Below are 12,462 nucleotides of genomic sequence, written 5' to 3'. Positions count from 1 at the left end.
AGGAAATAAAGGAGATTTTTGGGGTATCCAGAGCGGGTTTTGGGGCACTAAAATGAGATTTTTGGCTACTCATGGCCATTTTTGAGGAAATAAAGGAGATTTTTGGGGTATCCAGAGCAGGTTTTGGGGCACTAAAATGAGATTTTTGGCTACTCAGGGCCATTTTTGAGGAAATAAAGGAGATTTTTGGGGTATCCAGAGCGGGTTTTGGGGCACCAAGGGACATTTTTGGCTACTCAGGGCCATTTTTGAGGAAATAAAGGAGATTTTTGGGGTATCCAGAGCAGGGTTTGGGGCACCAAAGGAGATTTTTGGCTACTCAGGGCCATTTTTGAGGAAATAAAGGAGATTTTTGGGGTATCCAGAGCAGGGTTTGGGGCACCAAAGGAGATTTTTGGCTACTCAGGGCCATTTTTGAGGAAATAAAGGAGATTTTTGGGGTATCCAGAGCAGGTTTTGGGGCACTAAAATGAGATTTTTGGCTGTTTTTTAAGGAGTTTTTTGGGGCTGTTTTTTCGAGGCTCTAAAGGAGGTTTTTGGGGACTGAGGGAGGTTTTTTTGGGGTTTTTTTTTGCCCACCTCCACCTCGTGCAGCAGCTGCAGGGTGGGGCTCCAGCTGAGCACCCTGCGGTCCTTCCCCCCCCCGCTCAGCACCGTCCCGTCGCGGCGGCGGCACAGCGCGAACACGCTGCCCTCGTGGGCACGGGTCTGCTGCCCAATCTGGTACATCTCTGGGGGGACAAAACACCCCAAAAACATCCCAAAAACATCCTAAAAATATCCTAAAAATATCCTAAAAACAGCCCAAAAATATCCTAAAAATATCCTAAAAACAGCCCCAAAAACATCCCAAAACCACCCCAAAAATATCCTAAAAATATCCTAAAAATATCCCAAAAACATCCCAAAAATATCCTAAAAACATCCCAAAAATATCCCAAAAATGTCCTAAAAACACCCCAAAAATATCCTAAAAATATCCTAAAAACAGCCCCAAAAACACCCCAAAAACACCCCAAAAACACCCCAAAAATATCCTAAAAATATCCTAAAAACATCCCAAAAATATCCTAAAAACATCCTAAAAACAGCCCCAAAAACACCCCAAAAACATCCCAAAAATATCCTAAAAACACCCCAAAACCATCCCAAAACAGCCCCAAATCCACCCCAAACCCCATGAACACGCTGCCCTCGTGGGCACGGGTCTGCTGCCCGATCTGGTACATCTCTGGGGGGACAAAACACCCCAAAAACATCCCAAAAATGTCCTAAAAATATCCTAAAAATATCCTAAAAACAGCCCCAAAAACACCCCAAAAACACCCCAAAAACATCCTAAAAACATCCCAAAAACATCCTAAAAATATCCTAAAAACAGCCCCAAATCCCCACCAAAACCCCACCCAAACCCCCCTAAAACCGCCCCAAATCCCCCCAAATCCCCTCCAAACCCCCCAAATCCCACCCCAACCACCCCAAATCCCCCCAAATCCCCCCCAAACCCCCCAAATCCCACCCCAAACCACCCCAAAACCAACCCAAACCCCCCCTAAAAACACCCCAAATCCCCCCAAATCCCCCCCCAAACCCCCCAAATCCCACCCAAACCACCCCAAACCCCACCCCAAGTGCCCCAAATCCCCCCAAATCTCCCCCAAACCCCCCCAAATCCCCCTAAAACCACCCCAAACTCCAGAAAGTCCCCTAAAAACCCCCCAAATCCCACCCAAACCACCCCAAATCCCACCCCAAGTGCCCCAAATCCCCCCAAAACCCCCCTAAAAACACCCCAAATGCCCCCAGATCTCCCCCAAATCTCCCCCAAACCCCCCCAAATCCCACCTCAACAGCCCCAAAACCAACCCAAACCCCCCTAAAAACACCCCAAGTGCCCCAAATCCCCCCAAATCCCCCCAAACCCTCCCAAATCCCCCTAAAACCACCCCAAATCCCCCCAACCCCACCTTTTCCCCCCTTCCCGGGTGTGGGGGTCCAGGTGAGGATGTTCTCTTCCAGAAATCCCACCCAAACCCCCCCAAATCCCACCCCAACCACCCCAAACCCCCCCAAATCCCCCCCAAATCCCCCCAAATCCCCCAAATCCCACCCCAACTCCCCCAAAACCAACCCAAACCCCCCCTAAAAACACCCCAAATCCCCCCCAAACCCCCCAAATCCCACCCCAACCACCCCAAACCCCCCCAAATCTCCCCAAATCCCCCCCAAACCCCCCAAATCCCCCCAAACCCCCCAAACCCCACCTTTTCCCCCCTTCCCGGGTGTGGGGGTCCAGGTGAGGATGTTCCCCTCCAAAAACCCCCCCAAATACCCCTAAAACCACCCCAAATCCCCCCAAATCCCCCCAAATCCCCCCAAAACCCCCCCAAATCCCACCCCAAATCCCCCCAACCCCCCCAACCCCACCTTTTCCCCCCTTCCCGGGTGTGGGGGTCCAGGTGAGGATGTTCCCTTCCAAAAACCCCCCCAAATCCCCCTAAAACCACCCCAAATCCCCCCAAATCCCCCCAAATCCCCCCAAATCCCCCCAAATCCCCCAAATCCCCCCAAACCCCCCCTAAAACCACCCCAAATCCCCCCCAAACCCCCCAAATCCCACCCCAACCACCCCAAACCCCACCCCAAGTGCCCCAAATCCCCCCAAATCTCCCCCAAATCCCCCCAAACCCCCCAAACCCCACCTTTTCCCCCCTTCCCGGGTGTGGGGGTCCAGGTGAGGATGTTCCCTTCCAGAAACCCCCCCAAATCCCCCTAAAACCACCCCAAATCCCCCCAAATCCCCCCCCAAACCCCCCCAAATCCCCCCCAAATCCCCCCAAATCCCCCCCAAAACCAACCCAAACCCCCCTAAAACCACCCCAAATCCCCCCAAACCCCACCCCAACTCCCCCAAAACCAACCCAAACCCCCCCTAAAAACACCCCAAATCCCCCCCAAACCCCCCAAATCCCACCCCAACCACCCCAAACCCCCCCAAATCCCCCCCAAATCCCCCCCAAACCCCCCAAATCCCCCCAAATCCCCCCAAACCCCACCTTTTCCCCCCTTCCCGGGTGTGGGGGTCCAGGTGAGGATGTTCCCCTCCGAATCCCCGGTCAGCACCGCGCCGGCCGAGTCGAAGATGAAGCACTGGATGAACTTCGGCTTCTTGTACTTCTACAAAAAAAAAAAACCCCAAAAAAACCCTCAAAGACCCCCAAAAAAAAACCCCAAACCCGGCTGGGGACCCCCCAAAAACGCACCCCAAAAATTCCCTGTTTCTTGGTGAGGGCGCTGCCGCTCCAGGTCCAGAAATAAACGTGGGATTTGCCGCTGCTGATGATGCTGCCGCTGTCCCGGGGGTTGAACTCCACCGTCAGCACCGACTCGTTGGTGCTCTGCGGGATTTGGGGGGGTTCGGGGGGAATTTGGGGGGGTTTGGGGGGGTTTGGGGGGGATTTGGGGGGGTTTGGGGTGGGATTTGGGGGGTTTGGGGGGGATTTGGGGCACTTGGGGTGGGGTTTGGGGTGGTTTGGGTGGGATTTGGGGGGTTTGGGGGGGGATTTGGGGGGGGTTTTGGGGGGTTTTGGGGGGTTTGGGGGGGATTTGGGGGGTTTGGGGTGGGATTTGGGGGGTTTGGGGGGGATTTGGGGGGCGTTTGGGGGCGTTTGGGGGGCGTTTGGGGTGGGATTTGGGGGGCTTGGGGGGGATTTGGGGCACTTGGGGTGGGGTTTGGGGTGGTTTGGGTGGGATTTGGGGGAGTTTGGGGGTGAGATTTGGGGGAGTTTGGGGGGATTTGGGGTGGGATTTGGGGGGATTTGGGGTGGGATTTGGGGGGGTTTGGGGGTGAGATTTGGGTGGGATTTGGGTGATTTGGGGGGATTTGGGGTGAGATTTGGGGGATTTGGGGGGGTTTGGGGGGGTTTGGGGTGGGATTTGGGGGGGATTTGGGTTTTTTGGGGGGATTTGGGGGGGTTGGGGGGGTTTGGGGTGGGATTTGGGGGAATTTGGGGGGGTTTGGGGGGATTTGGGGGTTTTTGGGGGGGTTTTGGGGTTTTTGGGGGGGGTTTTGGGAGGGTTTGGAGTTTTTTGGGGGGATTTGGGGTGGGATTTGGAGTGGGATTTGGGGTTTTTTTTGGTGGGGTTTGGGGGGGTTTGGGGGGAGTTTGAGGGGATTTGGGGGAATTTGGGGTGAGATTTGGGGGGATTTGGGGGGATTTGGGGGGATTTGGGGGTGAGATTTGGGAGGATTGGGGGGATTGGGGGTGTTTGGGGGGATTTGGAGGAATTTGGGGTGAGATTTGGGGGGGTTTGGGGGGGGTTTTAGGTTTTTTTGGGGGGATTTGGGGGGGGTTTTGGGGGATTAATGGGTGAGATTTGGGGGGGTTGGGGGGATTTGGGGGGAGTTTGAGGGGATTTGGGGGGGTTTGGGGAGGGTTTTTTTGGGGGGGTGGGGGAATTTGGGATTTCCAGGGGCCGCTTTGGGGTTTTTGGGGTGGTTCAGGGGGAATTTGGGATTTCCAGGGGCCGGTTTGGGGTTTTTGGGGTGGTTCAGGGGGAATTTGGGATTTCCAGGGGCCGCTTTGGGGTTTTTGGGGTGGGTTTTTGGGGTTTTTGGGGTGGATTTGGGGGTCCCACCTTGACCTCAGCCTGTTTGGTGCCGCGGGCGCAGTCCCACACCGACATCATGTGCTCGTTGGAGTCGTCGACCACGCACAGGAAAGCGCCCTGGTCCTGGGGACCCCCAAAAAAAACCCCAAATCAGCGCCCCCCAAAATCCCAAATCCCCCCCTCCAGCCTTTTCTGGGGGAGACTTTGGGGTCCCAGGGGTTTTTCCCCGAGGTTTTGGGGAGTTTGGAGCTCCCAGGAGTTTTTTTGGGGTGCTTTTAGGGTGGTTTTGGGGGGGGTTCTTTCAGTGTTTTGGGGTCCCAGGGTTTTGGGATCCCAGGGGGTTTTTTTTGGGGGGTGTTTTTGGGGTATTTTGGGGGGTTTGGGGTATTTTGGGGTGCTCCAGGGTATTTTGTGGGGTTTTTGGGTGGTTTTGGGGGTGGGTTTTGGGATCCCAGGGGCTTTTCTAGGAGGGGGTTAGGGTATTTTGGGGGCTTTGGGGGTATTTTGGGGGGTTTCGGGGGTGTTTTTGGGGTGTTTTTGGGTATTTTGGGGTGTTTTGGGGTGTTTTGGGTGGTGTTTTGGGGTATTTTGGGGGTTTTGGGGGGGTATTTTGGGGGGTTTGGGGGTATTTTGGGGGGTTTGGGGGATATTTTGGGGGGTTTGGGGGGTGTTTTTGGGGTGTTTTTGGGTATTTCGGGGTATTTTGGGGTGCTCCAGGATGTTTTGGGGGGTGTTTTAGGGGGTTTTGGGTGGTGTTTTGGGGTATTTTGGGGTGCTCCAGGGTGTTTTGGGGGGGTTTGGGGGTGTTTTGGAGGTGTTTTGGGGTATTCTGAAGTATTTTGGGGGTTTTGGGGGTGTTTGGGGGTATTTTGGGGGTTTTGGGGTGTGTTTTGGGGTGCTCCAGGGTATTTTGGGGGTATTTTGGGGGTATTTTGGGGTGTTTTGGGGTATTTTGGGGTGCTCCAGGGTGTTTAGGGGGTGTTTTAGGGGGTTTTGGGTGGTGTTTTGGGGTATTTTGGGGTATTTTGGGGGTATTTTGGGGGGTATTTTGGGGTATTTTGGGGTGTTTTGGGGGTGTTTTGGGGTATTTTGGGGGTGTTTTGGGGTATTTTGGGGTATTTTGGGGTATTTTGGGGTGTTTTGGGGTGTTTTGGGGGTATTTTGGGGTGTTTTGGGGTATTTTGGGGTATTTTGGGGGTATTGGGGGGGTATTTTGGGGTATTTTGGGGTGTTTTGGGGGTGTTTCGGGGCTCTCACGGCCGTGGAGAAGGCGAGCGAGCCCACGCCGCGCTCGAAGGAGCCGAGGCCGATCTGCTGCAGGGTCTGGAGCGTGGCCGAGTCCCAGATGTGCACGATGGGCTGCAGGGGCTGGGGGGATCGGGGGGATTTGGGAGGATTTGGGTGAATTTGGGGGGATTTGGGGGGATTTGGGGGGATTTGGGGGGATTTGGGGGGGATTTGGGGGGATTTTGGGGGGATTTTGGGGGGATTTGGGGGAGGTTTGGGGGAGGTTTGGGGGGAATATGGGGGGATTTGGGGGGGATTTGGGGGATTTGGGGGGATTTTGGGGAGATTTTGGGGGGATTTGGGGGATCTGGGGGGGATTTTGGGGGAATTTGGGGGGGATTTGGGGGATTTTGGGGGGATTTTGGGGGGATTTTGGGGGATTTGGGGGATTTGGGGGAGGTTTGGGGGGATTTGGGGGGATTTTGGGGGGATTTGGGGGGATTTGGGGGGATTTGGGGTGAATTTGGGGGGATTTGGGGTGAATTTGGGGGGATTTTGGGGGATTTTGGGGGATTTGGGGGGATTTGGGGGAGGTTTGGGGATTTTGGGGGTTCACATCACGAGGGAGGGGATCCCATTTGCTGCTTGTCCTTTTTGGGGTCACTGAGGGGTCCCATCCCACCCTGTCCTTGTCACCTTGGGGGTCCCAGGGGGTCCCACCCTGTCCCTGTCCCCAGGGTGTCCCAGGGGTGTCCCGAGGGTCCCAGGAATGTCCCCGAGGTGTCCCCAGGGTGTCCCAAGGTGTCCCAAAGGTGTCCCCAAGGTGTCCCCACAGTGTCCCCAAGGTCCCAGAGGTGTCCCCAAGGTGTCCCCGAGGTGTCCCCACAGTGTCCCAAGGGTCCCAGGGGGTCCTCGAGGTGTCCCCAAGGTGTCCAAAGGGTGCCAGGGGGTCCTCAAGGTCCCAGGGGGGTCCCCAGGGTGTCCCTGAGGTGTCCCCAGGTGTCCCCAGGTGTCCCCAGGTGTCCCCGAGGTGTCCCCAAGGTGTCCCCACAGTGTCCCAAGGGTCCCAGGGGGTCCCAAAGGTCCCCAAGGTGTCCCCAAGGTGTCCCCAAGGTGTCCCCAGGTGTCCCCACCTTCCCGTCCTTGTCCACTCCGGCCGCCTGTCCCGTGGCCACGCGGAGCCGGTCGGGGTGCACGGCCAGGCTGGGGGGAAACGGGGGGACCCCGGGTTGGGGGCGCCCGGCCGGGGGCTCCCGGGGCTCCCCCCGATTTTGGGGGGTTTTTTTGGGGATTTGAGGTTATTTAGGGTTATTTTGGGCTGATTTAGGGGTGATTTAGGGTGATCTAGGGTTATTTTGGGGTGATTTAGGGTTATTTAGGGTTATTTTGGGGTGATTTAGGGTGATTTAGGGTTATTTTGGGGTGATTTAGGGTGATTTAGGGTTATTTTGGGGTGATTTAGGGTTATTTTGGGGTGATTTTGGGGTGATTCAGGGTGTTTTTGGGTCCCTCACCAGCGGACGCAGTCGCTGTGGCGCAGGCAGGGGCTGGTTGGGGGGTACAGGGATGGGATGGGGTGTTTCCAATAGGGTTTTTTTGGGATTTGAGGTTATTTTGGGGTGATTTTGGGGTGATTTAGGGTGATTTTGGGGTGATTCAGGGTGTTTTTGGGTCCCTCACCAGCGGACGCAGTCGCTGTGGCGCAGGCAGGGGCTGGTTCAGGGGTACAGGGATGGGATGGGGAGCACAGGGGAGCACAGGGGTGTTTCCAGTGGGGTTTTTTTGGGATTTAGGGTTATTTTGGGGTGATTTAGGGTGATTTTGGGGTGATTCAGGGTGTTTTTGGGGTCCCTCACCAGCAGACGCAGTCGCTGTGGCGCAGGCAGGGGCTGGTTGGGGGCACAGGGATGGGATGGGGAGCACAGGGGTGTTTCCAATGGGGTTTTTTTGGGATTTAGGGTTATTTTGGGGTGATTTAGGGTTATTTTGGGCTGATTTAGGGTTATTTTGGGCTGATTTTGGGGTGATTCAGGGTGTTTTTGGGGTCCCTCACCAGCGGACGCAGTCGCTGTGGCGCAGGCAGGGGCTGGTTCAGGGGTACAGGGATGGGATGGGGTGTTTCCAATGGGGTTTTTTTGGGATTTGAGGCTATTTTGGGGTTATTTTGGGGTGATTTAGGGTTATTTTGGGCTGATTTTGGGGTGATTTAGGGGTTTTTTGGGGTCCCTCACCAGCGGACGCAGTCGCTGTGGCGCAGGCAGGGGCTGGTTCAGGGGCACAGGGGAGCACAGGGGTGTTTCCAATGGGGTTTTTTTGGGATTTGAGGTTATTTTGGGGTTATTTTGGGGTGATTTAGGGTGATTTTGGGGTGATTTAGGGGTTTTTTGGGGTCCCTCACCAGCGGACGCAGTCGCTGTGGCGCAGGCAGGGGCTGGTTCAGGGGTACAGGGATGGGATGGGGAGCACAGGGGTGTTTCCAATGGGGTTTTTTTGGGATTTGAGGTTATTTTGGGCTGATTTTGGGGTGATTCAGGGTGATTTTGGGGTCCCTCACCAGCGGACGCAGTCGCTGTGGCGCAGGCAGGGGCTGGTTGGGGGGTACAGGGATGGGATGGGGAGCACAGGGGTGTTTCCAATGGGGTTTTTTTGGGATTTGAGGTTATTTTGGGGTTATTTTGGGGTGATTTAGGGTTATTTTGGGCTGATTTTGGGGTGATTCAGGGTGATTTTGGGGTGATTTTGGGGTGATTTAGGGTTTTTTGGGGTCCCTCACCAGCGGACGCAGTCGCTGTGGCGCAGGCAGGGGCTGGTTGGGGGCACAGGGATGGGATGGGATGTTTCCAATGGGGTTTTTTTGGGATTTGAGGTTATTTTGGGGTGATTTAGGGTGATTCAGGGTGTTTTTGGGGTCCCTCACCAGCGGACGCAGTCGCTGTGGCGCAGGCAGGGGCTGGTTCAGGGGTACAGGGATGGGATGGGGTCACAGGGGAGCACAGGGGTGTTTCCAATGGGGTTTTTTTGGGATTTGAGGTTATTTTGGGGTTATTTTGGGGTGATTCAGGGTGATTTTGGGGTGATTTAGGGGTTTTTGGGGTCCCTCACCAGCGGACGCAGTCGCTGTGGCACAGGCAGGGGCTGGTTGGGGGGTACAGGGGAGCACAGGGGTGTTTCCAATGGGGTTTTTTTGGGATTTGAGGTTATTTTGGGGTTATTTTGGGCTGATTTAGGGGTTTTTTGGGGTCCCTCACCAGCGGACGCAGTCGCTGTGGCGCAGGTAGTGGCGCTGGCGCCGCGCCGGCAGCTGCAGCAGCACCACCACGCAGGCGATGAAGTAAACGAGCTCCCCCGAGCCCAGGACGTGCAGGTTGGAGCGCGAGTCCCGGCCCCGGTAACCGTAACTGGGCAGGGTCAAGGCAAACTGGGAGCACTGGGAGACAACTGGGAGAGCTGGGAGCCAAACTGGGAGCACTGGGAGCCAAACTGGGAGCACTGGGAGCCAAACTGGGAGCACTGGGAGCACTGGGAGCCAAACTGGGGGCACTGGGAACCAAACTGGGAGCACTGGGAGCCAAACTGGGAGCCAAACTGGGAGCACTGGGAACCAAACTGGGAGCACTGGGGGCCAAACTGGGAGTGCTGGGAGCCAAACTGGGAGCACTGGGAGCCAACTGGGGGCACTGGGAGCCAAACTGGGGGCACTGGGAACCAAACTGGGAGCACTGGGAGCCAAACTGGGAGCACTGGGAGCGCTGGGAGCCAAACTGGGAGCACTGGGAACCAAACTGGGAGCACTGGGAGCCAAACTGGGAGCACTGGGAGCCAAACTGGGAGCACTGGGAGCACTGGGAGCCAAACTGGGAGCACTGGGAGCCAAACTGGGAGCACTGGGAGACAACTGGGAGAGCTGGGAGCCAAACTGGGAGCACTGGGAACCAAACTGGGGGCACTGGGAACCAAACTGGGAGCACTGGGGACACTGGGAACCAAACTGGGGGCACTGGGAGACAACTGGGAGAGCTGGGAGCCAAACTGGGGGCACTGGGAACCAAACTGGGGGCACTGGGAGCCAAACTGGGAGCACTGGGAGCACTGGGAGCACTGGGAGCCAAACTGGGAGCACTGGGAGCCAAACTGGGAGCACTGGGAACCAAACTGGGAGCACTGGGAACCAAACTGGGAGCACTGGGAGCACTGGGAGCCAAACTGGGAGCACTGGGAGCCAAACTGGAAGCACTGGGAGCCAAACTGGAAGCACTGGGAGCACTGGGAGCCAAACTGGGAGCACTGGGAGCCAAACTGGGAGCACTGGGAGCACTGGGAACCAAACTGGGAGCACTGGTTTTAAGGATTTCCCTGGCGATTTTTAGGGATTTCCTGGGTGATATTTTAGGTGATTTTTAGGGATTTCCCTGGAAATTTTTAAGGATTTCCCGGGAGATTTTTAGGGATTTCCTGGGTGATTTTTTAGGTGATTTTTTAGGGATTTCCCTGGTGATTTTTAGGAATTTCCCCGTCTATTCCAGGAGTTTTTCCCGGCGGATTTTTGGGGATTTTTTGGGGGATTTTTGGGGATTTTTTGGGATTTTTGGGGATTTTGGGGGGATTTTGGGGATTTTGGGGGGATTTTTGGGGGATTTTGGGGATTTTTGGGGATATTTGGGGATTTTTGGGGGGATTTTGGGGATTTTTGGGGATTTTTGGGGGATTTTGGGGATATCTGGGGATTTTTGGGGATTTTTGGGGATATTTGGGGATTTTTGGGGATATTTGGGGATTTTTGGGGATATTTGGGGATTTTTGGGGATATTTGGGGATTTTTGGGGATATTTGGGGGATATTTGGGGATTTTGGGGATTTTTGGGGGATTTTTGAGGGATTTTTGGGGATATTTGGGGATTTTTGGGGATTTTTGGGGATTTTTGGGGGATTTTTGGGGATATTTGGGGGATTTTGGGGATTTTTGGGGATTTTTGGGGATATTTGGGGGATATTTGGGGATTTTTGGGGATATTTGGGGATTTTGGGGATTTTTGGGGATATTTGGGGATTTTGGGGATTTTTGGGGATTTTTGGGGATATTGGGGATTTTTGGGGATTTTTGGGGATTTTTGGGGATATTTGGGGATTTTTGGGGATTTTTGGGGATTTTTGGGGATTTTTGGGGATTTTTGGGGATTTTTGGGGATTTTTGGGGATTTTTGGGGATTTTTGGGGGATTTTTGGGGGGATTTTTGGGATTTTGGGGATTTTTGGGGATATTTGGGGATTTTGGGGATTTTTGGGGATTTTTGGGGATATTGGGGATTTTTGGGGATTTTTGGGGATTTTTGGGGATATTTGGGGATTTTGGGGATTTTTGGGGATTTTTGGGGATTTTTGGGGATATTTGGGGATTTTTGGGGGATTTTGGGGATTTTTGGGGATATTTGGGGGATTTTGGGGATTTTTGGGGATTTTGGGGATTTTGGGGATATTTGAGGGATTTTGGGGATTTTTGGGGGATTTTTGGGGATTTTTGGGGATTTTTGGGGATTTTTGGGGATATTTGGGGGATTTTGGGGATTTTGGGGGGATTTTGGGGATTTTTGGGGGATTTTTGGGGATATTTGGGGATTTTTGGGGGATTTTGGGGCCATTTGGGATATTTTGGGATGAGGATACACCCAGTCGAGCTGGAGGCGCTCCGGGGGCAGCTCGGCGCGCACGGGGCCCAGCCCCGAGGGCACGTACATGGTGATGGGGCGGCCCCGCAGGAACATCTTCACCGACACCCCCTCTGTGGGGGGCCCGGGGGTCACCCCAAAACCCCCCGGACCCCCGGGGGTCACCCCAAAACCCCGGAACCCCGGGGGTCACCCCAAAACCCCCCGAGACCCCGGGGGGTCACCCCAAAACCCCCTGAGACCCCCCGGAACCCCCCGAGACACCCCGAGACCCCGGGGGTCACCCCAAAACCACCCGGACCCCCGGGGGTCACCCCAAAACCCTGGAACCCCCGGGGGTCACCCCTAAAACCCCCTGAGACCCCCGGGGGTCACCCCAAAACCCCCTGAGACCCCCGGGGGTCACCCCAAAACCCCCCGAGACCCCCCAAAACCCCCCGGAACCCCCCGGGGGTCACCCCAAAAACCCCCGAACACCCGGGGGTCACCCCAAAACCCCCCGGACCCCCGGGGGTCACCCCAAACCCCCTGAGACCCCCCGGAACCCCCGAGACCCCCGGGGGGTCACCCCAAAAACCCCCTGAGACCCCCGGGGGTCACCCCAAAAACCCCCCGAGACCCCCCAAAAGCCCCCAAAACCCCCCAAGACCCCCGGGGGTCACCCCAAAACCCCCGGAACCCCCACGAGCCTCACCCAGGTTGTAATTCCCACGGCGAGAGGCTGGGAAAGGGGAAAAGGGGGAAAAAAGGGGGGAAAAAGGGAAAAAAAAGGGGAAAAAAGTGGGAAAATGGGGGAAAAATTGGGAAAAATGGGGGGAAAAAGGGGAAAAAAATGGGGGGAAAGGGGAAAGGGGGAAAAAAAAGGGGGAAAAAGGGGGAAAAAGGGGGAAAAAAAGGGGGGAAAAGGGGGGGAAAAGGGGGAAAAAAAGGGGGAAAATGGGGGGGAAATGGGGAAAAAAGT

At 55.4% G+C, this 12,462-nt stretch overlaps 1 protein-coding gene across 1 annotated transcript in view; it reads right to left on the bottom strand.

Annotated features, from left to right (window-relative positions):
• The window catches only part of EML3 (EMAP like 3), a 22,669-nt gene that overhangs the window by 6,163 nt on the left and 4,044 nt on the right, over positions 1 to 12,462 (bottom strand). Inside the window, exons 5-13 of the mRNA XM_086870878.1 lie at positions 12,196 to 12,222; positions 11,500 to 11,614; positions 9,087 to 9,236; positions 6,972 to 7,041; positions 5,869 to 5,979; positions 4,639 to 4,734; positions 3,264 to 3,398; positions 3,057 to 3,177; positions 580 to 731 (exon numbers count right to left, since the gene is read on the bottom strand). Of these exons, the coding sequence (XP_086727004.1) occupies positions 580 to 731; positions 3,057 to 3,177; positions 3,264 to 3,398; positions 4,639 to 4,734; positions 5,869 to 5,979; positions 6,972 to 7,041; positions 9,087 to 9,236; positions 11,500 to 11,614; positions 12,196 to 12,222 (977 nt within the window). The remainder of the gene's footprint in view (positions 1 to 579; positions 732 to 3,056; positions 3,178 to 3,263; positions 3,399 to 4,638; positions 4,735 to 5,868; positions 5,980 to 6,971; positions 7,042 to 9,086; positions 9,237 to 11,499; positions 11,615 to 12,195; positions 12,223 to 12,462) is intronic.

This window comes from Cyanistes caeruleus, chromosome 34 (genome assembly GCF_971803275.1).
Source record: "Cyanistes caeruleus chromosome 34, bCyaCae1.hap1.1, whole genome shotgun sequence".
NCBI lineage: Eukaryota > Metazoa > Chordata > Aves > Passeriformes > Paridae > Cyanistes > Cyanistes caeruleus.
The sequence above is the reverse complement of the archived record's forward strand: the minus strand, read 5'-3'. Positions and strand labels throughout refer to the sequence as shown.